This window comes from Pterocles gutturalis, unplaced genomic scaffold (genome assembly GCF_000699245.1).
Source record: "Pterocles gutturalis isolate BGI_N339 unplaced genomic scaffold, ASM69924v1 scaffold4974, whole genome shotgun sequence".
Lineage (NCBI taxonomy): Eukaryota > Metazoa > Chordata > Aves > Pterocliformes > Pteroclidae > Pterocles > Pterocles gutturalis.
In genome coordinates, this window is record NW_010127950.1 from 15,651 (window position 1) to 41,011 (window position 25,361).

The window sequence follows — 25,361 nt, forward strand, 5'->3', positions numbered from 1 at the left end:
GGTTTTTTCCCTGGATAAAATGATGTGCTTCGATCGAGTGTAGCATGGTCTCCATACCAATGCTTTTATCTCTCAAAAGCTGAGTTTCTGAGGTTTCACCTCTGGACCCCTCTGGAATGTCCAGTTTATCTGGCTGTCATAGCAGAGCTGATCGGACGTAGACAAAGAAGTTGGAGGTAGCGGGGTATGACAGAGCTGTCTGAGCCTTCTGTCCCTTCACCTTGGCTCAGCATGCTTCACAGCTGTTAGCTGTTGGGATTTCATTTGAAATGGTTTTACTGAATAAATCTCTCTGCTGAGACCTGGTGTGTATTTTTCCGTACCAAGCCGACAAGGTAATCTTGAATAACTTTGATCTAGGTAGTAGGTTGTGGCTCACATTTAACTAACTGTACGTTTAATTTTCTCTGCCCTTTCTGTAGACCATTAATACTGTATCAGAGGTAATTCGAGGATGCCAGATGAACCAAGACTACTTTGCCTCTGTAAATGCACCTTCTAATCCACCAAGGTAGAGGAAGAAAAGTGTTTAACTGTGTTAGGTAATGATGTATTGGTGTGGGCAATGGCAGTCTAATCCAAAGGATTGTTTAAATCCAGAGTTAGGAATGATGATACGGAGCCAACATCTGCACGTTCACATTAGATGTATTAGATACAGCACGAAGGGGCCAGGTGTGTTTCCCCAGAGACGAGGCCTAGAACTGATTTTATTTAACGTTACGTGGTACCTGAAAAGTGCACGAGTAATAGTTGAGAAATTCCTGGATCAGGACGAGCTGCCACTGTCAGCCAGAGGACAGTCTGCGAAAGGGTTTAGAGGCTATGGAAACAGTCAGGTAATTGATGTTTACTCAGCCTGGGGAACAGCGAGCGTTACCTTAATGAGATCTTAATCGCAGCATTTGAATACGAGGTTGAGGGTAGAAGGAGAGCATTCTGTGTTACAGAAGTTGCTCCTGGCCTTACGAGGCATCTCCTGCAGCATTCCTGAAGCTGGCAGGGAGCCGCCAGGGACTGGATGTGAAATGAAAATATCGCAGAGGAGCACTGGCTCATTGCAGTCACATATAGTCAATCTACTGGTTTGGGTTTTAACTAACTGAGAAACTTTGGCATTAAAATCAAAGATTTTACTCAGGTATATGAAATGGTAATAGATTCTTTACCTGGAGAATATGCTCCAAGTTGTGTATGTGCAGTTGTCTTAAAGCTTTGTCCTAATGCTATTTCTCGTTCCTGTCCAAACAGGCCTGCAATTGTAGTACTTCTGATGTCCATGGTGAACGAGAGGCAGCCTTTTGTGCTACGTTGCGCTGTTCTCTACTGCTTCCAGTGCTTTTTATACAAAAACCAAAAAGGACAAGGAGAAATTGTTTCAACGCTTCTGCCATCTACTATAGACGGTACGCAAAACTGACACCTCTGGGGTGAGCTATGAACTGGCGCAAATGTTTAATGTGTCAACTGATGGCTTCTGCAAAATGATTTACCTGCAGTTCAGTGTCCCAAGCAAGATGACTTGGCTTATGATTTCTCTAAACCCTCACAAGTTTCACTTTTCTGGGTTTTAACTGTGTGCTGATGTCTTAAATATTCTGTCATTTTAATGTCTTGTTTTAATCCTACCGGGACCTCTTGGCCGTTCTGGTAGCTACAGGTAACTCTGTCTCCGCTGGTCAGCTGCTCTGCGGGGGCCTCTTCTCCACGGACTCTCTCTCGAACTGGTGCGCAGCCGTGGCCCTGGCCCACGCTTTGCAGGAAAATGCAACTCTGAAAGAACAGCTCCTGAGAGTTCAGCTAGCAACGAGCATCGGCAACCCGCCCGTGTCGCTGCTGCAGCAGTGCACCAACATACTCTCGCAGGTACGGCACGGGCTGCTCCCGGCTTCGGGATGAAACTCGGGTGGCCAGGAACAATGCTGCTCTCGTGCAGGCGCATCACAGGGCGATGTGAGCACTAGCTGAATGAGAAAGGATTCTCACTGCTGCTGGTGGCTTTTAAGCTTTGGTTAAAGCACTCTGCACTTCAGGGGGAGGAGAAAAGCAGCAAATGGTGCTTTTTCATCAGCTATTGCTGCTTGATGTTTCCTACTCTCAGTAGGCAGAGGGTCCTAAAGCATCTAGAACTTAAACTTGGGATAAAGACAAGGCGAGCAGGCAGGATCCCCAGTCCCGTTGTGTTGCTGAAGAAGTGCCTGGTTAGCGTTTAGCCCACAACTGCTGACTTGAGCCATCTTGAAAATACCAGGCTCTCGTGTATTGATTGTTGGCTTTGCTGTTCAAAGCTAAGAGCTTTTTTGAACTTTCTCCATGTGTTAACACCTGGCTTTGCAAATGCCAAGTGGTTGAACCTCACCTCCTAGACCACGCTTGCCTGTGACACGCACTTCTGTTGCACAGCCTTTCTCCCTGAATGGTTTGGATGATAAGGAGCTTGTTAACTCTGGCAGTGATTAGACTTCCCTGCAGTTAAGAATAATGGCAGAATGCTTGTACTTTGAATTCATTTGTGTGACTTTTCATCTGCTTTACCTGAGAATAGACAGCTCTCCTTTGTATCCTTTTCCCAGCACTTTTGTCGAGGTAAATTTGAGCCACTAGAACTGCCTGTGGCTCTTTAGCCTTAAAAGATAGAAGGGACCCACACTGTTGGGGGGATGTTTCTGAAATGTGTTCCACTTCAAAGCTCTCAAGTAACGCGTGTGTAACTTGCAGGGTGATAAGATCGACAGACGGGTATGTATTTTTTTGGCACAGCTTTGGCATGTTCTTGCCAAAAGCAGGCCTTTTCCTCTTGTCTTGGGTTTCGCTGCGGAGGTTTCCTTTAACTGCTTTTTGATGTGTTTCCACTTACAGCTTTGTGTTGCGTTTGGGTTTGGGTTTCTTCCTAGCATAACAAGCTCTTTCTGTGTCTCCAGGGGATTCTCTGGGAGTGCTCCACAAAACTATGGGATAAAGATCTTGGGTAGCACGGGTGCATTCTTTGCAGTGGGGTGGACTCACTCACCATCTGTTCACCTAACAGATGCGCTTTCGTGTATGAAAAACCAAAGCTGTTAGAAATGCTGTTTTCCCAGACTGGCCTGTAACAACAGCTGGTACAATCTGAAGTGGGAACATGCTGCTTATTTCCCAGCTGCTAAAAGAAAAACTGTGTTAAACCCGAGTTCCGGCCACTTTTGATGTTCTACTTACCAGCAAAAATTTTAGCTTTGGAGCTGCTAGTTGTGAGTAGCAGGGATCTCATTACTAGCAAATGACCCTCGAAGTGAGCTGTTAATACGACATCACAACAAAGCTGCAAACTTTGGACTGAACACAGATTGCTCGTAGGGCATGTGGTACTTACAGTGAAACATCGGGTGGGTGCTGTGCGGTGGTGATGGCTCTGTCCTCTGGTGTTCCAACACAGTTCACTCACGTTTCTGGAAGTAATGACGATGGTAACGATGGAGAAGGGCCAGATGGTCCCTTTCTGATGTGTGCAGGATGAGGGCTGGCTGCCACAGTCCCCACGTCTGTAACCTGTGTTCTCCTCTAAGGAGATGGTTTCATCTTAGCGATGGCGATACACTGCAGCAAATCCCAGCACCTCAGAAGGAAGTGCTTGAAGGCAGTCTCTTCAGAGCTCGGTATTTTCCTCCAGAGCTGCTAGACGCAATTCCTGTCTGTCTTGTGGTTGGCAGTGGCAGCTGGGAGCTGGCAAGGCTGCTTCTTGCCTGACTGCTGCTCGCTGGTTGTTTCAATGGGAAACTGGCTTCTTCAGAGAGCTTGGGGGGCTTTTTTCCGTAATGGTTAGCTAAAGTTAAAACCAGCACTGCCTTCAGCTCCAAAGCGTAGGGATTATCAGAGGCACGGATGGAAGTTCCACGTCTCAGGTGCAGATAACTCTCAAGCACAGACTCTTTCTTTGTTTTGATGAACACTTCCCTGTTTTGCCACTGTCTTGATCCCTGTGGCCCCTCATTCCATCTCTTTTGAAGATATCCCACCAGTTCTGTAAGCTTCTTCTTGCCTTTGTGACTTGACTTTATCTTCCAGTAAGTTTACCTGATTTATTAGGTGCTTGTGTGAAGTTCAGTTTTCCACGGAGGGAACACTTTTCTTGGCTGCCTTCTGAACGTCGACTTTCAGAAGAGATGTCTGCCTGTCGGAACGGTGCTGTGCCCGCAGTACCTGCAGCAACGACAAGGGGGACAGAATTGAGAAGACAGTCAATTTGCAGCGGAAAACTCATCTTCCCTAGTTAACAAAAGCAAATACTGCAGTTAGCATTCCTCTCACTGGCTTACTGTGCTTATTGTCTGAACCAAAAGCCACTTGAGTATTATCTTTCTTTACTTAGAAAATAATAATAGGAACACATGGCGATGTTTGGTCAGCAGGGGATCTCTTAGTGATGCACTTTTTATAGGGAATCCTTACTGGCTTAATTTACACCTTGTTCCTTCCTTACAGGGGTTGTGTGTATGTTCCTTCATGTTACCCTAGTGTTAATTATAAATGCAGAACTAATCTGTTTTGTTTTTATCTTGGTGCTAATTTGCATTGAGTCATATTGCACATCTGTGTTGCTTGGTTTTTTGCTCTGGAAACAGTTAAATGTGAATGGTTTAATACTTGTTTCATCAAAGCACTAAAGCTGTGTTCAGTATAACTAACAAGTGGGTATTCTGAAAGACATGACTTGTCTTTTGTAACATGATGAGGTGAAAGTGGGCGAGTTCTGAACCAGTACAGCTTTTATTCTTGTTTTACTTCTGCACTGTGGAAAGATAACGATGGAGGGGTTTGTTCTTTTCAGGGCAGCAAAGTACAGACCAGAGTCGGACTACTGATGTTGCTTTGTACTTGGCTAAGCAACTGCTCAATTGCTGTCACGCACTTCCTTCACAACCCAGCCAACGTACCTTTTGTATCCTTGACCTGCTTGCAGAGTAGAACCGCTTGCCTAGAAGTTACTTGGGTTATTCACGTTCAAGTTAAATGTTTATCTCGATGCTGCACGACATGAAAGAAAATGCACTGGGGCAAGCGATACAACCACCCTTTGCTGGCAGAGCTGTGTGGGTGCTGACCCGTCTATAAGATGTGCATGTGACAAAGCGCAGCGGAAAGCTGTGTCATTCTGACAGCAATGTGTATTTTTTATTGCGACAAGCCCGTTTATATTTTCAGCGTGACTTACGCTTACACCCAAGATGAAGGAAGAATGCTTCCTACTTCTATTGAAGCTTATTTCTGTGCTTCCTTTTCAGGAAAAGATCTGTCTAAAGTACACAAGGCTAAACTGTCACCTTATCTAAACTGAGAGTTTGTTTTGGAACAAGTAAATCTCTTGGGTGAAGCAGACAGTTACTGAGAAAAGAAGCTTCAGGGGAACCACTGAGTACCCAAGTCCTTGAACGTAGCTTTGCGAGGGCTCCATCAGCTGTTCTGCCCACTTCCCAACCCAGCTGGGTTTTACATGTGGAAATTGTAACTGGGAATTCATACAGGGAGGGTACATTCTATGTGTTGTGCTTGTGAAGTATCTCAACTATCCTTAACAAGAGCTCTAGCTCACAGGGCAGATAGCTGAAAACCTTGGAGAGGAGGAGCAGCTCGTCCAAGGCCTGTGTGCCCTCCTGCTTGGCATCTCCATCTACTACAATGACAACTCCCTTGAAAATTATAGGAAGTAAGTATGAGGTGGAAGTAAGAGGACTGCAGGGAAAGGTTCTGTGCGTGACAGATGGTGGGTTAAGAGGCTTTTAACTGAGGCGATGCAGTTGAGAATATTTGGCTGAATGTTTTCTATGCCTGTTCCTTAGGGGATGCAGAATAACTGACCCAGCTGCAGGCAGGCAAAGCAGGAGGCTGTTTTGCACAGGTCCTCCTAACCTGAGTGTTCCTGGGCTGGCAGCAGGTGTCAGTGGCACGCTGAAAAAAATGTCACCTTGCATGTGACCCATGTGGTGTGGGTTAAGACTTGAGACAGATACTTACAGTCCTAACTGGAAAAACCGCTGTGAGGGAAGAATGGGTTTGGCTCTTTGCAGCTGTTGTGCTGTGATTGATTTGTCTCTCCTTTTCAGAGAGAAGCTGAAGCAGCTGATTGAGAAGAGGATTGGCAGGGAGAACTTCGTTGAGAAGCTGGGCTTCATTAGCAAACATGAACTTTATTCCAGAGCTGCTCAGAAACCACAGCCTAGTTTTTCCAGCCCAGACCACATGATGTTTGATCATGAATTTACCAAGCTTGTAAAGGAGTTGGAAGGTGAGATGTTGTTCTCATTTCTGTAGTTGTGATGAACTGATGAGTGAACTACCAAATGTGCTGGATGTAGCCCTCAGAGCGCAGCATGATGATACCGAAGTGGAGTATTCTGAAAAACGTGCTGCAGCAATAGCTGGAAGTGATCATACACACAAGCTCACAGTTCAAGTATTTAGTAAAAATACTCCATAATCAGGGCTTGTACTGACTGGATAACTTTATATTGTGAAGTGAAATGATTCCTGATACATGCCCTGAGTTACCATACTGTGTCTAAGAGGTGTATGTACCTGTGCTCAGAGACCAAAGTACTGAGCACGTACGGTGGGCACAGAAGCTCGGTTCGTGGACAAGAGGTGTATGTACCTGTGCTCAGATAGAGACCAAAGTACTGAGCACATACGGTGGGCACAGAAGCTCGGTTCGTGGAACTATGCACTCTAGGGAGTTGGTGTTTATAAGAATTATGAATGCAGAATTTTCTGTCTGGTTATAAAATGATAGAGACTTTCTTCAGTAAAAGACACAGGTTGTCATCATCCTTAACATCTAACTCATGTGCAGTTCATGAACACTGCCCAATCAGTCCAGAGAAGGAGAAGACCTTGGAGCAGCAACAGTAAAGATGGTTTTGCCAATCGCCTTTCGCCCATAGCCTTAAGTCTTTCACTTAGGCAGGTAAAGCACACCCTTCTAAGAGAAAGGAAGGAAAACACCCATTTGCTTTTCTGAAACTGCAAAGCAGTAAGTCTGCAAACCTTGCTATTGACAAGTTGCCATTTCCTGTGTTCTTCAAGCCCTGGGTGACAAGTGCTTTGTTGAAAGGGCAGGTTGAGGTTCCAGTGCCATGACTGTGCGACTGTTCCAAGGACAAAAGAGCTGTGAACTGGGCTTTAGCTGATAAACTCTTTCTGACAGGTGTCATAAGTAAAGCTATTTACAAGTCCAGCGAGGAAGATAAAAAGGAAGAGGAGGTCAAGAAGACATTGGAACAGCATGACAACATTGTGACTCACTACAAAAAAGTCATCAGAGAGCAGGTAAGAGGGAGTTACACCGCACACATGCCTCCAGGAGTTGCTTGTTCTGGATTTTTTTTTTTTTTTTTGCAGTTTGGTACTCAGTGTTCCAAACTAAGTAACAAGGAATCAACCCCTGCAGAAACAATTCGAAACACATTGAAGCCAGCAATTTCTGGCTGAAGGGCAGTGTCAGTGTTTAGAATACCAGTGAAGTTTCATTCTTTTCCTAGGGTGCGTCTTCTCCTTCCAGCTTTAAGTGTTTCTTTTCAAATGAGGATCTGTAGTACTTGCAGCCTTTCAAAAGAAAAATGTAATTCTTCTGTGCTCGCACCTTTGAAAAGACGGCAGATGAAATGTGGCTGAATGAAGAAATTAAGTTTGTCAATGAAGTTTGGGTACACTTGCTGTGGTTGGACTCTCAGGTTTTTTTTCCAACAGTAGTTCGCTTGTTGCCATAGTTGACACTGAGAAGCAGAGGAGCGAAGCTGATGAACTTACGGAGCTAATGGGGAACTGACGCAGGTGTTTGTAGTTCAGGGATATGGAATGGATACAGAATATAGTGGGAATAGCTATCTAAGCTTGTGTGAGGCTTTTCTGCTCATCGCTCAGGTACCACTGACAATGTCATGAGCTAGTAATGTGTACTGGTGGAGTCAAGGGTTTTCTGTCTTTATTCTCCTTCCTGACAGTGTTGTATTCAAAAGTGTTGCACTTTTTTTTTTTTTTTCCTTCCTGTCACAGGACCAGGAGCTTGAAGAATTAAAACAGCAAATCAACACTTTAAAATCTCAAAATGAACAGCTCCAAGCAACAGTTACACAGCAAGTGTCGCAGATCCAACAGCATAAAGACCAATATAATCTCCTTAAAGTACAGCTAGGTAGGCTTCAGAAAGAATAAAAAGTAATCTCGCTAGTGGTAAAGATCTTGTGTAATCTATGGCAAGGCACAGAACAGACAGCCTCTGGCGCTTCAGGCGTGCTGATGTGTGTTCTGCAGCATGTGAAAACTTCCCATAGAGATAAAACACTATTTGCAAGCTGATGTGAGCATTGCAAACAACTTAGTTTAAGCATCAGATTGGATCAGGTTGAATGAATTACCTAAAAATAGCAGGTTTTGCTTTAAGTGCCTTGAAACTGTAGAGTAAAGGACAGGGAGGACTAAGGACAGCTTGAAAGTGTGAATGAGGTATAATTTTTTCCTGCTTTGTGCTCAGCTCTTGGGTCTCTTGAAATGATAGTTCAGCTTTCTGCAAGATCTGTTTGAGCACGTGGGCTAGGGCCAATCTGCCCCGTGAGCCTGCTCGCTGGAAAACAGCTTGCTACTACCTGAAGGCTTAAAGCAGGACAGCGTATTCCAGTTATTCCGAGGTCAAGATGCCTCATAAGCTGCATATGACATGATCTCAAAAAGCAATTCTACCTTCAGGATTATTTAGTATTAAAAATAGATTCCTGAGTTAGAATGGCTTTTATTGCCCTGGGGGCAGGAGGAGGACAGTCAATAATTTGTGTGTTTGAAGCTAACTTCAAAATGATGCTGATGTTTGTGACCTTTGTTATAAACCTCCGTCTTTCAGGAAAGGACACTCAGCATCAGAACTCCCACAGCGATACGTTTCAGATGAATGGCATTCAGACGGAAGAAGTAAGCAAATTGAAAGAGGAGCTGGAAGAATGGAAAACCAAATATGACCTGCTGCAAGGACAGCTAAGGGAAAAGGATTCTGTGATTGAAAAATTGGTAAGTGCTAACTGTCTCAGCAGAACTTGATCTGGCTTCCAATTTCTCATTTCAAATGTAATTTGCTGTAAGCTGTGCAAGTCCTCGTTATGATGGCAGTCAATCATAACTGATTGGTTTCTCTTTTCAAATGTAATTTGCTGTAAGCTGTGCGAGTCCTTGTTATGATGGCAGTCAATCATAACTGATTGCGTGCTGATAATAGGAAATGTGGTGGGAGATGGCTTGAGCAGAGCCTTTTCTGCTTCCCAGGAATAATTTGTGCAGCTGACCCGTTGTACTGTAGCTTTTAGCATGTTTTGGGGGTGACAGAATGGTAGGTGTCTCGTAGGAGCTTAATGGGGTAATGCCCAAGAGAATTTATGGCTTTTAGCATGTTTTGGGGGTGACAGAGTGGTAGGTGTCTCGTAGGAGCTTAAAGGGGTAATGCCCAAGACATACTTACGGTGGCCTGCGTTTGGGGGCCTGCTTGTGAAATGCAGGATGACACATGCTGCTTTTATTTTTTCCATGTCTTCTGCATCTGAATTGGGGAAAGGTGTTTTTGCATCCACCTTAGAGACGACCATCCAGCTGTCCTCTTGCAATCAAGAGCTTTATGATGTGCATTTCCTATCCTGCTTGCACCTTCTCTGCTGGGAACTTTATGTTCTGACAACATGACTGTATTTAGGCTGGCTCTGTGGCTGATTTTCCTGTTGTTGTTACAGAAGTCTTCACAGCTGGAAATGGGAACAACAGAGCAGTCCTTGCAGACCAGCAGATCTGGTGGCTTGGAGCACAACGCTGAACTACAGGTGAGCTTGTGGTGTTTCAGCAAAGCTGCACTGAACAGTGGTAGCTGGGGATGGGAAGGGAGCTCTCTCAAGCTTCAGGAAGGAGCGTGGGTTCCTGAGCATGCTGATGTTTTTAATGGTGTACATTTGTGTGATGACGGTAATAATCCTGGAGTATCGAGATTATGCATATCTGCAGGTTCCATAATTGAGGGTAGCTGTTGCTCAAAGAATACTGTGATTAGAAAGCTAATAATGCCTGGGCTGATAAATCAGAGCAGGCGTCCGCACCAAGAGCGGGTGTGTGCGGAGGGTGCTAACGGGAGGGCTGGTGGTGTGAAACACGGTCATCAACACGCTGCGGCTCCCACAGCTGCCTTGGCTGGGCATTCTACAGAGGAGAGTTAGTAAGAGCGGGGCAGAAAATGGTGCATGTGGCTGAGTAGTTTTGTCTTTTAGAGAAATGGTTGCTGGGCTCTCATTGAGAGATGCAGCTTTCCTCCCGTGTGTGTCCGTATGAAGCAGTTAATCTGGTAACAGTTAACTTGGGAAAAAATGTAACTGCCTTGCTTTGCAAATTAACTTAAAAGTATGTTTCTTCTTTGTTTCCCAAAGGAATTAGAAATGCTCAGGAGTCAGATACAACAACAGTCTGCAGAAATCTCTAAACTTCAGACTGAGAATCAAAAGCTACAAGTAATGGTACTGGTGAAACACTTATTTTCTCTTTGGGGACTACATCTGGAAGACTTTGTTTTCCTGCTTAGGCTATCTGTAGATACTGTCCTAACCCAAGCTTGTTTTAAAAATACACATCAGCAAGTGACTCTGGCAGTGTTTTAAATGAAGTAACGAGTTACCTAGACAAATCCTTCATAAGGACGGAGGGGAACTTGCAGTCAAGTTAGTGCTCTGTGAGGCCACTGGTCCTTGGTGTGTTTCAACAAAGGAACACCAGCTAGTCAGTGTTTAAGCTTATACCCTAATCAAAGGAAAGAGTCTCCCTTGAGACACAAATGCATCCTATCATGAATGTTAGAGGGATCATTATTCTTCTAAACAGTTGAGGATACTAATTTGGAAGTTGATGTGCAGTGGAACATGGTCCGTCCAGCTGTCTGTGCAGACCTCCAAACGCTTCAGAGCTTCATTTCACTGCATATTGAAAAGATTTGCTAATAAAGCCATAGAGAATAACTAAATAAATGTGATTCTGTCCTCAGAACTAGCTGATGGCATTAGAAAGTGAATGTTGAGCTAGAGCACTTCAACAGCGAGTTGCATGAAAATGTTACAGACTTTTCCACAGCAGAGCCAATAGATACAGGTGCGGGAGCGTGGGCCATGCGAACAACCTGTGCTGCTTGGTGCTCCAGTGGAACAGGAGTAGCTCCTGTGTGCTCTGCTCTAATGAAGACAGGGTAGCTGGTGGGTGGTGGCTGCACTCACTTAAACTCTTGCTTGTGGCTGGTTTGTTCTGACTTGGGCACTAAATTCTAATTTTGGCATTGTAGGAAAGAGGACTTGTGTGGGGGAAGACATCAAATGTTTAACTTAATGTAGAGATCATTTGAGAGAGGAAGGCGTTTAAACTTTCCCTGTCAGAAGTCTCAGCTGCTCTGACACCAGATGCCATCGCATGTGTTGGTGTGGATGCTGGAGGCAGAGGCACGCTGAAGTGGTCCCTGCTGCCACCAGCTGTCAGGCCCCTTAACTGCCGTCCTGCTACAGACTGCCTGCCTTTATCCTAGAGCTGACCTAAACATGGGGTAATGGGAGAAGCAATTATCCAGAATTCGTGCCACGCTGCAGTTCTAGCTGAAAGACAGCTGCCACATTTTGCAAATGATAAGTTTGGGTGGGGCTGAGATTAAACTGTTGCTGTTTTTAGTAGTCACATACAAGATTTTGATATTTAGCCTAATAAAAAAAGTCTTTGGCACTTAAGAAGCATCTGAGTGAAAGCTGGTGGCCTGTAATAGGCAGGGTCTGCCAAGGGGGGAAAAAAACGCAAACAACTAACAGTCTCTTCAGAGTGGAACTTCCATGAAACAGGGGTTGCACCTTGTGTTCTTTTTGTGTGCATGTGTGTATGTGTTTACTGAGACCCCAAGAAGCACAGACCTGTTTGCTGATGCCTTGCAGTGCAGGATGTGCATAGCTACCACACCTTGGCCACGCTGTAAGAAGATATGCTTTTAAATTCTACAACTGACTGTATAATGTTTTAGCTTGCTGCCTTTCTATGTGCGGCATTCAGTGCTCTGATCCTGAATTTCTTGTCCACAGAATGCAACTGCAGATCCCATGTTAGGAGGCAACGGTGCAACAGCAGTCGAGAACTCTGAAGTGGAGGGACGACTTGAGCAAGAAATAAAAGAACTGAGGGTCGGTAGTGGATGAACACCAAACCAAGTGACTTGATACTCAGCCTTAGTGAGGACTTCTACAGTAGGAAGGGCTTTGGGTGGAGGTGGTGTGTTTCTACAGCGTCTTACGTGTTTCAGGCTATGTAAGGGAAGCTGGATGTTTAAGACTACCTTACTCTTGGTTGGTAATAAGGGTGTTTGAGTAAGGAGGTGTGTGGGAGCACAGCCACAAGGCACTTGGTGGGGTTGGAGCTGTTACAGGTAGTGATGTAGGACACAAGGCTTCAGCTGTTCCTGTGCTCACGGTGTACCTTGGTGTGGGATTTTTCCTGTTGCTAGAATGAAGTCAAAGCCCTTTCCGAGGAGAAGGCATCACTAAAGGAGCACCTGGATTCATCCAGTAGTACGGTTGCTATCTTGCAAGATGAGAAAAGTAAACTTCAGCAAGAAGTTGCAGAATCAAAGAAAGAACAGGATGATCTTCTGGTGCTCCTGGCTGACCAGGATCAGAAACTATCCGCGCTGAAGATCAAATTGAAGGATCTTGGTGTACCGGTAAGCAAAACAATGGGTCAGGTGAGTTCTTGTGTCCGAGGCAGGTCTGAGGGCTCTGGGTATGGCAGTACTTGATCCAATGAGTCTGGTGAGCCATCTCCCTCTAAATAGAGGGCTGTTGAATCTACCAGAATTGCTTTCTGAGCCTGCGTTGGCAGCCATCAGTAACAGATGGTTACTGTCTCTTCTCAGCAGTCAGCCACCCTTAGCATCGAAGTTAAAAGCTGTGTGACATTATGAGATGACAGTTGCCTTTATCAAGTGCTAATTGATACAGCAGGATAATTTTAGGTTAGCTTTAAGGTTCTTTTTGCTCCCTCAGCATTTGTGTTGCCTTCAGCAGGTTGGATCAGAATAAGGGATTTTACTGCTCACAACAGATCTTTCCTCATTTCAGGTTGAAGATGAAGATGACATTGAATCTGGAGATCAAGGCGATGAAGATGAGGATGGGGATGAAGAGGAGCAAGACTAGAATGCTTTTGTGTGTTACCATGAAAACTAGATTGCATTGTTATTGGGGGGAAGAAAAAAATCTATTATTGGTATACAAAGCAAAACATCTGCTAGTGAGCAGCAGACGGGAAAACGGCAACTGTGGAACTAGTTATAAGTTACTGAAGTGTTTGAAAACCCTTCATGCTAGGTAAAGCAAACAACAATCACTGTTTAAGTTATACATCAGTATCCCAAACTGTACTTGTTTAGAAGTTGCTTTAGACACTGTTTAAAACATGGGGATGGCAATGTTGCTGCCTCGGTTCATTGTCATTGACAGAAGTTCTGTGCATTTGTCTACAGTTTTAACCTTCTGGAACTCTTAATTAAATACAAAAGTATTTGGTTTAACATCTGTCAAATGGAATCATTGCCTCTGCCTTCAGCATGGAGCATCAGTGTAATTCGTGGCTTCCTTTAAAGGAAGGGTTGGGGGTGGCTGCGGCGTGCGCTGGCCCCTCGCTGGCCTCCTGGGCTGGTTCTCGAGGTGCGAATGGACCTGCACAGTGTGGAGTGCCTTGGCATCTGTACGGCTGCACTGAGAACCTCCTGGAGGGAACCCGAGGGAACCACTACGCAACGCTAATACCATGGAAGAGGTTTCATGGAAACCTGCACAAGACAGGTAGCGTTTTTAAGAAGAATCTTTGGAAAAACAGAGACCATTACGCTCTTTCTAAAGATCTAACGTGCTACCACCTCAGCATAAAAATAAGTAAAAATCTTGTTGACTACTTCAGTAAGGAAATTAAAACTGCTATGATTTATATAACTTATTGGCTCTTGACAAGTGAATAAAAGATAAAATTTTAAAAGAAAAAACTGAATACAGTAAATGCATCAATTTCATTTTTTGGTAATAAAAATAGGTTTGTCCACTTAGTACTCATTTAATTCTCTTGTCCTGTTTTAATAAAGTATGTTTTATACCCATAGAAAATTGTCTAAAATCCAGCCTAGGGTGGCAGGTGAAAGTAGCAATGTACCCTGTACAGGGGTTCTTATCACACGAGTACAGAGGGATGCTGGGTCAGTTTTTGCATTTTTCCCTGATACAGACTTCAGTAGCTGCTTCACTTCCTTAGAGCTTTTATTTTTTTAAATACAGTCATTCCTTCATCAAATGATAATTTGAGAAAGACGAAGAAGGAAAGTCACCTCATACACAAAAGTGCTTTTCTGTGGAAGTGTTGGATCCTTCAGTAGGGAGCATGAGTGGCAGTGGAGAAGGAGTGGTGTTAGGAAGCCTTGAGCCTTTGTTGTGCAGGGAGAGGCGGGAAGGGTGATGTGACCTGCAGAGCTGGGCCAGCGGGGCCATCTGCCCTTCCCTGCCTGTGTCTTGCTGGCTGATCTGTGACCTTGCAGGCTCTCTGTCTATTCTATGCACCTTTTACATCGCCCCAGATGTTACTGTCCTCTAGGTGCCTTTCTGCGAGGTCTCAAAATGCTGCGGGCAGAAATAGACATTTCTGTAATCTGTTCTTCAGTAGGCGAGCGTACCCTAGGAGGCAAGCGTGCCTCTCCAGAGGAGAGGGAAAGGGAACAGAGAAAGGAAGATAGGGGAAAATAAACGAACCTTAGGCTGATGAGATGGAATCACCTGCAAAATAAGCATAAGCACAGACTTGGTATGAGAAAGCACAAGGCATGTGCTTCGTAGTCTGGCCTAAAGTTGATCAGGAGCTGTTAATCTGGCAACCTTCCCTGGACACCAGTGCCACTCCTGAAAGACGGTATGCCACAACAGTCTTTTGTTGCTGTTCTCTGCAGTGCTATGCTTGGGAAGTTCTTCCTTTTGGAGGCAACTTCAAAATGTTTGAAATTGCAAAAAAAATGAAGGAAGAAATAACTAGGTGGGGTAGGAAGTTCAGGAGACAGACAAACTGGTTGCAAACAGGTTTTAAAGCAGCCTGTTCAAAGTGCTTTTCCCAATTAGAAAACCTGTTTTGTTGATTATTTTATTGCACCATCCTCGTGGTATATCTTCCTGCTGGTCGTAGACGTGTCTGGATTATAATGCGTGATCGTAAAATGGGTGGCCTTTGCCTGGAAGATATTCACTTGGCTGTGCTTTCTTGGCTGTGTCATGAAAATTAGATTTATTTTTGCTCTTCTGGAATCTTCCCTTGTCCCATCATAACTGGGACATCATGAATACAGGGTGTTTTTCCTCACTCTGCGCAGGGTTTGGATCCTTTCCATGTACTCTCTTTATCAAAGCAAGCAGTTGATAGTGAGGAGGTAAATACATCAGACGCTGATAGCTTGCTTGCTGCACATACTGACCTGGATACAGATAAACAGGCCGGGAGGTGCTGAGCTGCAGAGTACCAGGAGGGAAGAGCAGAAGCAACTAATTCTGATTATTGTATGCTAACAGCAGAGTGCTGCAACCCACCTGGAGGTCATGTCCAGACCAGGCAGTGGGGGTGCCGCCATATACACCCACTGCAAACGTTTTCAGGGAAGGTCCAGCACTGCCTTTTCTGAACACGGGAAGTCTTTGTAATTCCTTTAAGACAGCTGCTACACCATCTTCTGGATCAGTTGTTTGCAAAGTACGGACTTCAGGGAAGCAAAAGCAGCCTTACCTGTGTCACACAGCCTCTGCCTGCCGCTGCTCTTCCGCAGGCTCAAAAGTTGCCAAACCCTCTTCAGTTGTGTGAAGTTCTTCCTAGAAAATAAAATCCAAACAAAGTGTTCAGCAGTGCATAGAGGCTTAAGAGATTGTTTTTTGTAAATACTTTACTAGAGAAAATGTCTCCCTTTCTTAAAGGAATAAGAGAAAGTTTGAATGGGGAGAGACTGGAAACTGACTTGGGGAGGAAACTGGTTGCCAAGGAAGCAAACCCCACGTTTAAATGGGTCTGCACAAGCCTGTGATTACTTTGTACCACTTATATGAGAAACCAATAACTTTATGACAATGCTCTTGATAAAGGATCAACCTGTGATGCAAGAGGCTCAGCTCCTGAGGCTGATGGTGAAGGTCAGGCCAAGGCTGAATGTACCGCCGGCGCATGGTGTTGCGCCTTGAAGCCCAAAGTGTCACTGCTGGGCAAAGAGGGGACAGTCTGGTCGTTAACAGTTGCTTGCAGCAGCACGTGTTTCACGAGAAGCAGTACAATAAATCACGGGCAGACAGCGGGCTTGATTGGAGGGAGATAACTAGTGCCGGACAAGAAGAGCCGTTGCTCTGCAGGTCGGTGTGTTTACACACGGGGAGACCCTTGGGAAAGCACGTGCACTGGGGCTGGTGTTACAGACCCCCATGAGAACAAGCGGCAGACAGCTCAGCACCAAGACAAATGAGTTAGCCCTGATCGCCGGCGAGACCCGAGGCGCAGGACAGCTGAGGCTCCCTCCAGCCATCTCAGCCGCCGTGGCCGTTGCAGCCAGATCGGTATCTCCTTACTGACCCGGGGTGTCCAGGCTACGTGACGGAGCAGGTGAGAGGCACTTCCCAGCTCACAGGGCTGGCACCGAGCATGCAGGTCCCAGAATCAGGCCCATGCTACAGCAATGAACCATTTCTGATGCTGCTGTTGCTGCGGCTCCATTTAGGCAAGGGCAGAACAGTCTGACTTTCCTGCAAGTCCCCGGCCCTGCCTGGAACCACCATCAAGAAAATCAACTGGGCGGTACGGCTATGTGCCTGGCTCTGCAGCCTCCTCCCTCTTTAAGACAGTTGGCATGGGAGGACAATGCCCCACATCCAGAGAGCGAGAAGTCTCTCATTGAAGTTTCACCACCAATGAGGGGTTCCCAGAGCTCCCCAAGGCAAAGGAGAAATGGGGTTTCTCCGGTAATTAAGGGAGTCCTGAGACACAGCCTTGTTTAAGCTATCACTACAAGCCTGCTGAATGCTCACAATGAGATTCAGTCTAAACTGACACCAAAATACAGCCCAATGTTCATCACCCGTGACATGAACAAGTTGGGTAAGTACAGCGCAAAGTTGCAAGCTGTGGCTCCACCTGCCCTCCTGGGGGACCCCAGACTCTCCTCTGCATGCTTTCAGCCCCAAAAATGATGATGCAAGGGCCAGCGGGTTTGCTGCAGGCTGCATTCTTCGCCTGCTGGCTCGGGAGGGCATGCGTGCGGCTGGGAGGGAAAAAGGACGCCAAGGTAATGAGTGAGATCTTGTTTCTCCTTAGGCAGGGCTCCATAGCCAGCTGGGCCTACCAGCCATCCTGGGGAAGGCTTTCCTAACAGCTACCCCGACATTTGCCAGCTCTGGCTGGCCACCAGAGGTCATGGTCCTCACACGCATGGCTCGGAAACCCAGCTGAAGCATCCTGAGCTCCAGCCTGGCCACAGGAGCCAGTGGAAGGGTTCCACACTAACCCAGTGGTTGCTTTGGGTTTCAAACAGGGCTGTAGGGCAAGCAGCTGTAATATAACTTACTCTCCTGCTACCTACGTCTGGCAATTCTCAACCCAAAATACTTTCTAGCAGCTGGCACAGCCTCCTTCTGACTGTGCTCCTGCCTCTGAAATCCTGGGGTTTCTGCTGTGTACTTGTCAAGCAGCAAACACGGCTCTTCTGCTGAATTCCCCAGTAAAGACGAGCGTACCTGGCAGCTGCTCAGTCCCCTTGTCCCTGCTCCTCAGGTGGAACAGAAAGAACCTGTTTATGCTCCAGGTGTAAAGCTGAAGCCAGCGTTGTGCCGGGTGGGTTCAAACCTCACAAACTTTAATTCTGCAGTGTGGTGACGCACGTGGAAACCTGAAGGCCTGTCTGTCTGCTCATCAATTCAGAAGTAACAGAGTCCAAGAGCTGGACCAAGTCAAAAGACCTGTTTCACCAGTGATCCACTGTGCGACCTCTGCAGAGGAGTGGCTTCATTCGCCTCAGCCTCCACGCAACTTACTCTCCTGGGCTTTTGCAAACTTCACCAATGCATATGGTGCTATATGGGGATATGGAGCCAACATCTCTGCTGCTCCTTTCAGGAGGCTGTGGGGCTCCTGGGAGATGCAGGTGAGAAGGCAGGCACAGCTAGCTGCCAGCCCGAGGACAAGCTCGGGCACCGTGCTGCCCTCCCATCCTCTCTCCTCCCCTCTGGCTCCTTTTCCTTACATCGCTGCTCCTGAGTTCATGGCAAGGTGACTGCAGGGCTGCTTGTTTACTCATGTCTCGCTAAATCAAGGAGTTAGTAAAAATCACCCAGGTTGAAGGAAAACCTTTATCTGACCGGAAATATCGGCATGCTTGAGATCACACAGGGTGTGCCTGGCAGGCAAAAGTGTTTGAGATACCTCGGTAAAGGTTTCTAAGCTGTTTTAAAACACAAAATGGAAAAAAATCTGGAAATAAAAAAGAATGCTTCATCAAATTAAACACTTCCACATTTTTCAGGATAAAATATGTCAATGTCTCTCCACTCACACAAACGCCAGGAACTGGAATGGACTGCCTGAATGGTTTAAATGCAGAAATCTGTTTCTTTGTTTTTTGTTTTCTTTTTGGAGGGAGCTGTTCTGCCAAACGTCTGTTGATCGGAAAAACATTTTTCCAGGTGGCCAGAGAAGACATCATATGTTAGGACACCTGGTGAATGTGCGAAGGGCTTCTCTGGCTGGTCACAGCGACATGCAAGTACAGGAATACATGAGGGTGCCAAAGGTTCAATTTAATGGAGCTGCCTGTGGTAGGAGGTAGTTGGTTATGGGCCAGAGCAACAAGCAAACGCAGCAAGTACGGTACCCCCAAGGTGACAGCAGCAAGATGCTCCCCACGCAGGTTAGTCCTGCCCAGCTCCCTCCAGTGTAGCCATCCCAGAGAGGGCACAGCGAACGTGCACAAGGGCTGGTGCTATGTCTGGACAAGGAGGCAAGGACAGAGTAGGTTGTAACAGAGTAGAATCATAGAATCATTAAGGTTGGAAAAGGCCTCAAGGATCACCAAGTCCAACCGTCAACCCACACCACCTAACTCACTAAGCCATGTCCCTAAGCACCACATCTACACATAAGGGTAACTGATCCCTTCTCAGCAGAAATGGATGGGGTTGCGTCAGTGAGCCCAGATGCACAGGCATATGCCAAAGGTAGAGTAGAAACATGCCAGGCTCACTCATCACGCCAGGAAATCCGCCTGGATAAGAACAAACTTTCTCTATTGTTTTTTTAAAAATCTCTCAGACACCTACACTCAACCTTTGGTCATAAGCTTTCTGGAGCTGATCTTATCTCGCACGCTGTGCACTTCAATGGGAAGGAAGGGGGTGATGGTTGGGCAACTGGTACCACTCTGAGCTTCCACTCTCAGGCTTCCACTCTGAGCAACCTGGGCTTCAGCTAGCCGATTACTCACTGCTCTTCCTGGCAGGGCCCCGTCTACCTGCTTTTCAAAGGCTCTCTAAGCACATGTGTAGCTGCAGGACTGGCTGCCATGCCAAAAATTAATGGGGTTTGGACTGGGGTCTGAAGAGACTTGAATTCCTGGGAGCCTTGCCACGTCCTGGGCAGCCCTAGCAGGTCTGCCTTCCTCCTGCAGCCTCCCCCCCTTCCCAGCCTCCACTTTCTTCTGGCCTCTACTCACCCTCCAGCCTCCCACCCCTTCTCAGCCTCCCCTCACTCTGGCCTCTACCTGCTCTCTGGCCTCCCACCCCATCTTGGCCTCCCACCCTGTGAGAGCAACTGCTCCTTCTGTCCCCAGTGTTCTGCTCTGTTGTATGAGAAGGATAACGAGCACCTTTCACGGAGAGGCTAGAAGCTCTCAGCAGGGACATTACACCCTCATTCCCAACAATATTTTCAGCACGTTATTCTTAATCCCAGACCAGATTTAGAGGCATCTTTTCTCCAGCCCACGTGGCTGCCTATTTCCCACACACACAAGCGCATGTCCAAAGGGAAATGGAGCAAACAAGGACCCTCAGACTGTTGTTCCCAGATCGTGCTTTGCCCTCATCACCTGTGCGTTGTGTTTGTGGCGTTTCCCCCTCACCCACTGCAGCTGGATACAGTATAGACATCTATGTGTTTGGCTTGTTTTAAAATACGCTGAAGAGTGACATGTCACTGATGCTATCGCATGTCCTGTGCTGCTGAAGCCAGCGTACACGGGCTGTGGCCATGTGCCACCACTGCACTGAGGTCCCTTTTGCTGCAGGTTGTCCTGCCTGCACTGGCTGGCCGTGCCTGTGACACTGCGCACGTGGCCGTCCTTCCCATCTCTGTGCATACTCGAGGACTCAGCATTACTATTCCCTGAATTACAGATGCTACCAAGCAGTCCTGCCAGCACTGCTGTGTTTTTCTGGCTGTGGCCAAGTGGGTGGCCTTGAAGGGCCACCCCAACGACAAGAAGTGTCACAACTTATTGTGTGCTTTGCAAGTTCACAGAAGCAGCTGGACTTACGGCAGGTATGTCAGACACCTGACAACTTCAAAAATATGCCCCTGATCCAAGGCTGTGCTCTGGAAGTGCACTCTCAGGCTGGTTGCATCATCCGTACAAACCACTGGCTTGGTCATCCTGCGCACACAGAGAGCGTGCGAGTGTCTGAGCTGGGCTCAGCGCCGTGCGTGAAGTGCTCTGATGTGATTACTGGGGGACTTGAGACCATTTCCTGGTGAAATTCCATATACTCTTGAGTCACGTCTGCCCTTTCCTCTGGAAACCTCCTGCTTTGACCTTCAGCAGACAGCAGAAAAGATGAAGTGAGAAATTCCCCCCCATTTCTGCTTTTACCCTTGAAATGGAGCTTTTACAACAGGGCTGGCTATACAATATTTTTCCTCAACCTTCAACTCTTGCTCGAATGTTCCTGGTGACGCTCCCAGCTCATCATCAGAGCTTTGTGCCGACTTCTGATGGAGCAGATAACATGACTGTTATTCTTTCTTACCTGTTGCTTCACGGTATGCAGCAGGACATTAGTCAAAACAGTTGCTTCCAGGTGCCTGCTGTTTCAGGAATGACCTATCTACAAATATCTGGTACTTGCAGATTTGCTCTGTATTTCCCTGAAGCATCTCCCAAGTGAAGTGTCAGGGCCGCAGGATTGATGATGCAGCACATCTTTCCATCTCAGAGAAGATGACAGGACTGACAGCTGCTATAAGTCAGCCTGAGACCAGGAACTGCCCAGAAGATTCCTGCTTTCTGCCAAAGCCGCTCCTTACGTCCAGTCCTGTGACAGCAGGGGAAAGCAGAACTCGTTTCCTTAGAGGATGCTGGTGGAGATGTGCTTCTACGTGTTTGTTGCACCTGGTATTCAGCAATGTGCCTGAGCTGGCTGAAGCTCCCAGGGGCTGCCCCAACTGCTGACATACACTGCCTGTGACCCACAGCTGCTAGAGGCTGAGGTGCTGCCTGGAAGGAAGGAGCAAGCTCGGAGGGAAGAGAGCTCTCGCAGTGTGAAGCCCACACTCAGCTTCTCCCTGCATCTCTGACTGTGGGTTTCCAGTCAGATTTCCAGGTGTGTGCACGTCTTGCATCTGCCTATGCCCCAGAGAAACACCCGAGTCCTAGACCCCTCAGGAGGGAAATCCCCATTTGCAATGGCCTCTCTCTTACAAGCTCTCAAACCACGCATGTGCCCTACATGTGCTTTTGAGTTTCCTCAGACATAGGTGAGTACAGGGCAAAAGAGTTTCAGCCCTTCCTCTTTCGGTTTTTTGTCCAAAGAACAAGAAAGACCAGAAGAGAGAGGGTCGCTGGTGTGATGGCAAAGCCACCTAATGGGGACAGAAGTGGGGACCACCGTGCAGCTGTGGCCTAAGGACAATGCCATTTGTGTGGCCTGTGCGTGGCCCCGTGCTGCCCAGCCCCTCCAACAGCCCAGCCAAGACCAGAAAACACGAGAGGTCCTGGCTGATGCATGTTTCTGGCTCAAAGCAGAAGGCAAATGAGGGAGGAAGGAGCTGGCTCCACACAAGCTGGGCTCTTGTAGCATCTCGGATGGCAGCCAGCATGTCGGAGCAGCGGGCAGCAGCCGGTGCCTGAGCGTGCCTGGCACAACCCCAAATGGGCAAAGACAAGCCCTGTCTACTGAGTAAACGGCAAGCAATCTCCTGGGAGATCTCGGCAGCGGGAGGTATTCTGTAAAATCCCAGCTTCCGCCGTGGTGTTTGTTTTGTGTGGAGCTGAGTTTTGTCCCATCACCATCAGCGGCGGGGGGAACCAGACATTTGGTGCGTGTGAACAAAGGCCCGCAGGAACCCTGGGCTGCTGGGACAGATCCTGCTGCCTTCTCATGCCACCCAGACCTCAGCGCCCGGAGCTGGTCTTTGACTCAACCGTGCTCCCGCTGCCCCAGCCCCAAAGGGCGGAGGTTTTCCTTAGACACTTCCAGCCACGGCAGAATACAGACATACAGGTCGTATGGCCTCATACCGACACCCTGCACGCCCCGTGCTGACAGAAGAGCATAGAGTAAGAGTACAAGGAGCATTTCTGCCTCCCTATTTCATAGCTTTCATTTTCCTGAAGGCACTAAGACTCCCGAGAGTCACAGACACAACAGCTCTAAAGACTGTGATGGCATTCAGGGCCACTGCAGCCCTGGGGTCCTCTGGTCTGGGCTGTGCTCTGCTGTGGGGAGCGCTGCTAAAATGCCAGAACTTTGGAGTCATGCCTGGTATCAGTAAGGAAACTTGAATGAGTATATATTTTCCCAAACCTGACTTCATAGTTTTCTAAAAACCGACAAAATCAATTACATACATTTTGCACTATACTGTATAAATACCTATATATAGACATATATATACACACTTGCTTATCCTGAAAAAAAGCCAACATCAGCCTGCTCTGGATTTAGCAAAAGGAAATCAGACGTGGAAGCTTTGACTTAGGACTAGGATGCTGTCAGTTAATGCTTTCCAGTTTCCACTGACTACATGAACTCACACATACTGGCAGGTCACCGGTAGATTTTGGTTCCTCACTGTGATCCAGCCTCATTTGAGTCAGCTTCATGTGTAGACTGGGAAGATTTAATGAGTTTTACTTTGTAAATAGAAAGGAAAGGGAGGGTGGAGGGCGCTTTTTAGAGTCCGCATAGAGAATGTAAGGCTTTGCATAACCTGCTGGCAAATCAACAAAGATAACTTGGAAACTGCTCCTGTGCTGCTCCCCTTCTTTCCATCTATTTGCTTTCCCTTTCTATACTACCAAGGTAATTTTCAGCTGAATGAAACCGAGCAAACCCTCTGGCTCACAGCAGGCAGAAGAAGGCAGCACAGACTCTGCTGCCAGGATGAATTCTGCCAGTTGCAGAAGTCAGGATTCACTTCCCCAGTTGTAAAATTAAAAATGAGTTAAACATCCAGCAGGTGTTAATGGAAGGTACGAACCACCCTGCAAACCGCAAGCCTTGGAAGAGGTACAAACTAAACGCAGACAGGAAATCCCCCACCCAGCCAGGACCTGGAAGTTGCCTACACCTGAAGGAGAAGTAACTGGGGATGGTTTACTTTAGGCTGATTATTTGCAAATGACTGAATGTGAGTGACGTTCATTCCCTTAGTTCTACAGCAACGCTATCAGATGAGTGAAAAATCAGCCCTTGCTATCTCCCCTGACCGGTTTCCTCTAACTGGTAGGCTCCCTCCTCTCTGAAAACTTGATCCTGGTCTCCTTGAGTCATTGTCACTTTGTCATGACGCAGGTGTCAAGGCGGCACTTCTGCCAGGCAGTACCTCTCCAGGCAGCTGGGTCACAGTCTCAGGGCATTTGGGGCTGGCTGAGGGATAAGGAAAGGGAATTCTGTCCCCGAGCTGCAAGGAGGGCTAAATTTCTTGGTAGAACCAGGTTGCAATGTGTCGAGGATTGCTACTTAAGTCAAATGTTTTTGCTCCCATCTTTACTATTCCATCACAGAGATCAAAAGCTAACAAAGATTACAAGGCAATAGCTAGAGGTACGTATTTTATGGGTAAGGTAAACCAGCTGTAAACAGGGCCAATGCTCACAAGGAGGAAGCTGGCTGGGACAACAATCCCATGCTTTTCTCTCTGGCATTCCATTTTGCCTGGCACGAATCTGCCAGAGTAACACATCTTTTCTGAAATCCACCCACTCTTACTAGCAGTCAATTTTTCGTTCCCTATTCACACACCTCCCCTGCCCCGGCATGCCCTTGTTAGTTCAGACTGGCTCCAGCTAACTCTAGGTGTATTTATCTTGTAGAAACAATCAATCACTTACATTTTCTGGTTTATGGGCGTTCTCCCATCTGGCACCTGGCTCCATTACAGTTGGTTGCGTTATGTGACCTCCCTGTCCTCTGGAGACTCTGCCACGGCTCCTGGTTCCGTGCAGCAGCACTGACAGCCGTGGGTTCGGCCCTGCGACAGAATGGGCATGGACTGTTATCTCTGCAATGGCCAGGTACTCCTGTCACTTTCCAGGCAGGCTTTTGGTGGGAAACAGGAACTTATTTTAGTTGTCTGCTGCCAAACATGGACTGGGTTGGGTGAATTTCAGAGTTCTTTGGGAGAAAGGCCATCGGCTTGTGCTACAGACGGAATATAAAACCCATCAGAGAGACACCAAGTGTACATATTTTCACATGTCATTTTTTTGGCACCAAAACCACTCACTATGAATAAAGGCAAAAGAATAACTCCATGCCTCTGGAGAAGAGGCTGTGGTGGTGATGAGCTGTGTTTCCTACAAGAGGCATGAGCTCGGTCTTGTTATCTAATTTCCAGTGTACTGAAGGAGCATATTTACATTGCAAAGTGTTCCTCGTACCCCAAGTCACCTATGCAAGGCAATTACTAAGTATTTTTGAAGCTTTCCAAACAAACTTCAAAGCAGGAGGATTTCTTGTTGGTAGGGAAGGGCTGGCTTCGAGTGGGAGCTCTGAATGCCACCTGCCCAACACTTCTTTCCTGCCGTCAGGTGAGCTTCTCCTGCCTCTGCTTCCTAGCACGACAGCCTCATGAATCATGAGAAAGCTCTAGAAGCAAAGCAAATACTGATGAAAGAGGCTGGAGCAGCAGGCCTCAAAGCAGAGGCTGCAGAAGGGTTGCAGAGCTCCCCAGAGCGGTGCCATGCAGTTCTGCAGAGTGAGCTGCTGTGTATCACTTCTCCCCAGCAGCGTTACTCGTTTCGGAAGCTGGACTACTCACATCCAGTGAGGCCAGCGTGAGATGCACATCTGGCTGGA

The 25,361-nt window shown here is 47.0% G+C and overlaps 1 protein-coding gene across 1 annotated transcript in view; it reads left to right on the plus strand.

Moving 5' to 3' along the window:
* The window catches only part of USO1 (USO1 vesicle transport factor), a gene marked incomplete at its 5' end in the record, with an annotated part of 28,779 nt that extends 15,571 nt beyond the window's left edge, over nucleotides 1-13,208 (plus strand). The window contains 14 exons of the mRNA XM_010079436.1: nucleotides 423-511; nucleotides 1,252-1,406; nucleotides 1,655-1,866; nucleotides 4,808-4,918; nucleotides 5,565-5,683; nucleotides 6,081-6,262; nucleotides 7,181-7,302; nucleotides 8,029-8,167; nucleotides 8,870-9,033; nucleotides 9,744-9,830; nucleotides 10,425-10,511; nucleotides 12,099-12,197; nucleotides 12,518-12,733; nucleotides 13,131-13,208. Coding sequence (XP_010077738.1) covers nucleotides 423-511; nucleotides 1,252-1,406; nucleotides 1,655-1,866; nucleotides 4,808-4,918; nucleotides 5,565-5,683; nucleotides 6,081-6,262; nucleotides 7,181-7,302; nucleotides 8,029-8,167; nucleotides 8,870-9,033; nucleotides 9,744-9,830; nucleotides 10,425-10,511; nucleotides 12,099-12,197; nucleotides 12,518-12,733; nucleotides 13,131-13,208 — 1,860 coding nt within the window. The remainder of the gene's footprint in view (nucleotides 1-422; nucleotides 512-1,251; nucleotides 1,407-1,654; nucleotides 1,867-4,807; nucleotides 4,919-5,564; nucleotides 5,684-6,080; nucleotides 6,263-7,180; nucleotides 7,303-8,028; nucleotides 8,168-8,869; nucleotides 9,034-9,743; nucleotides 9,831-10,424; nucleotides 10,512-12,098; nucleotides 12,198-12,517; nucleotides 12,734-13,130) is intronic.
* Between the last annotated feature and the right edge of the window lie 12,153 nt (nucleotides 13,209-25,361).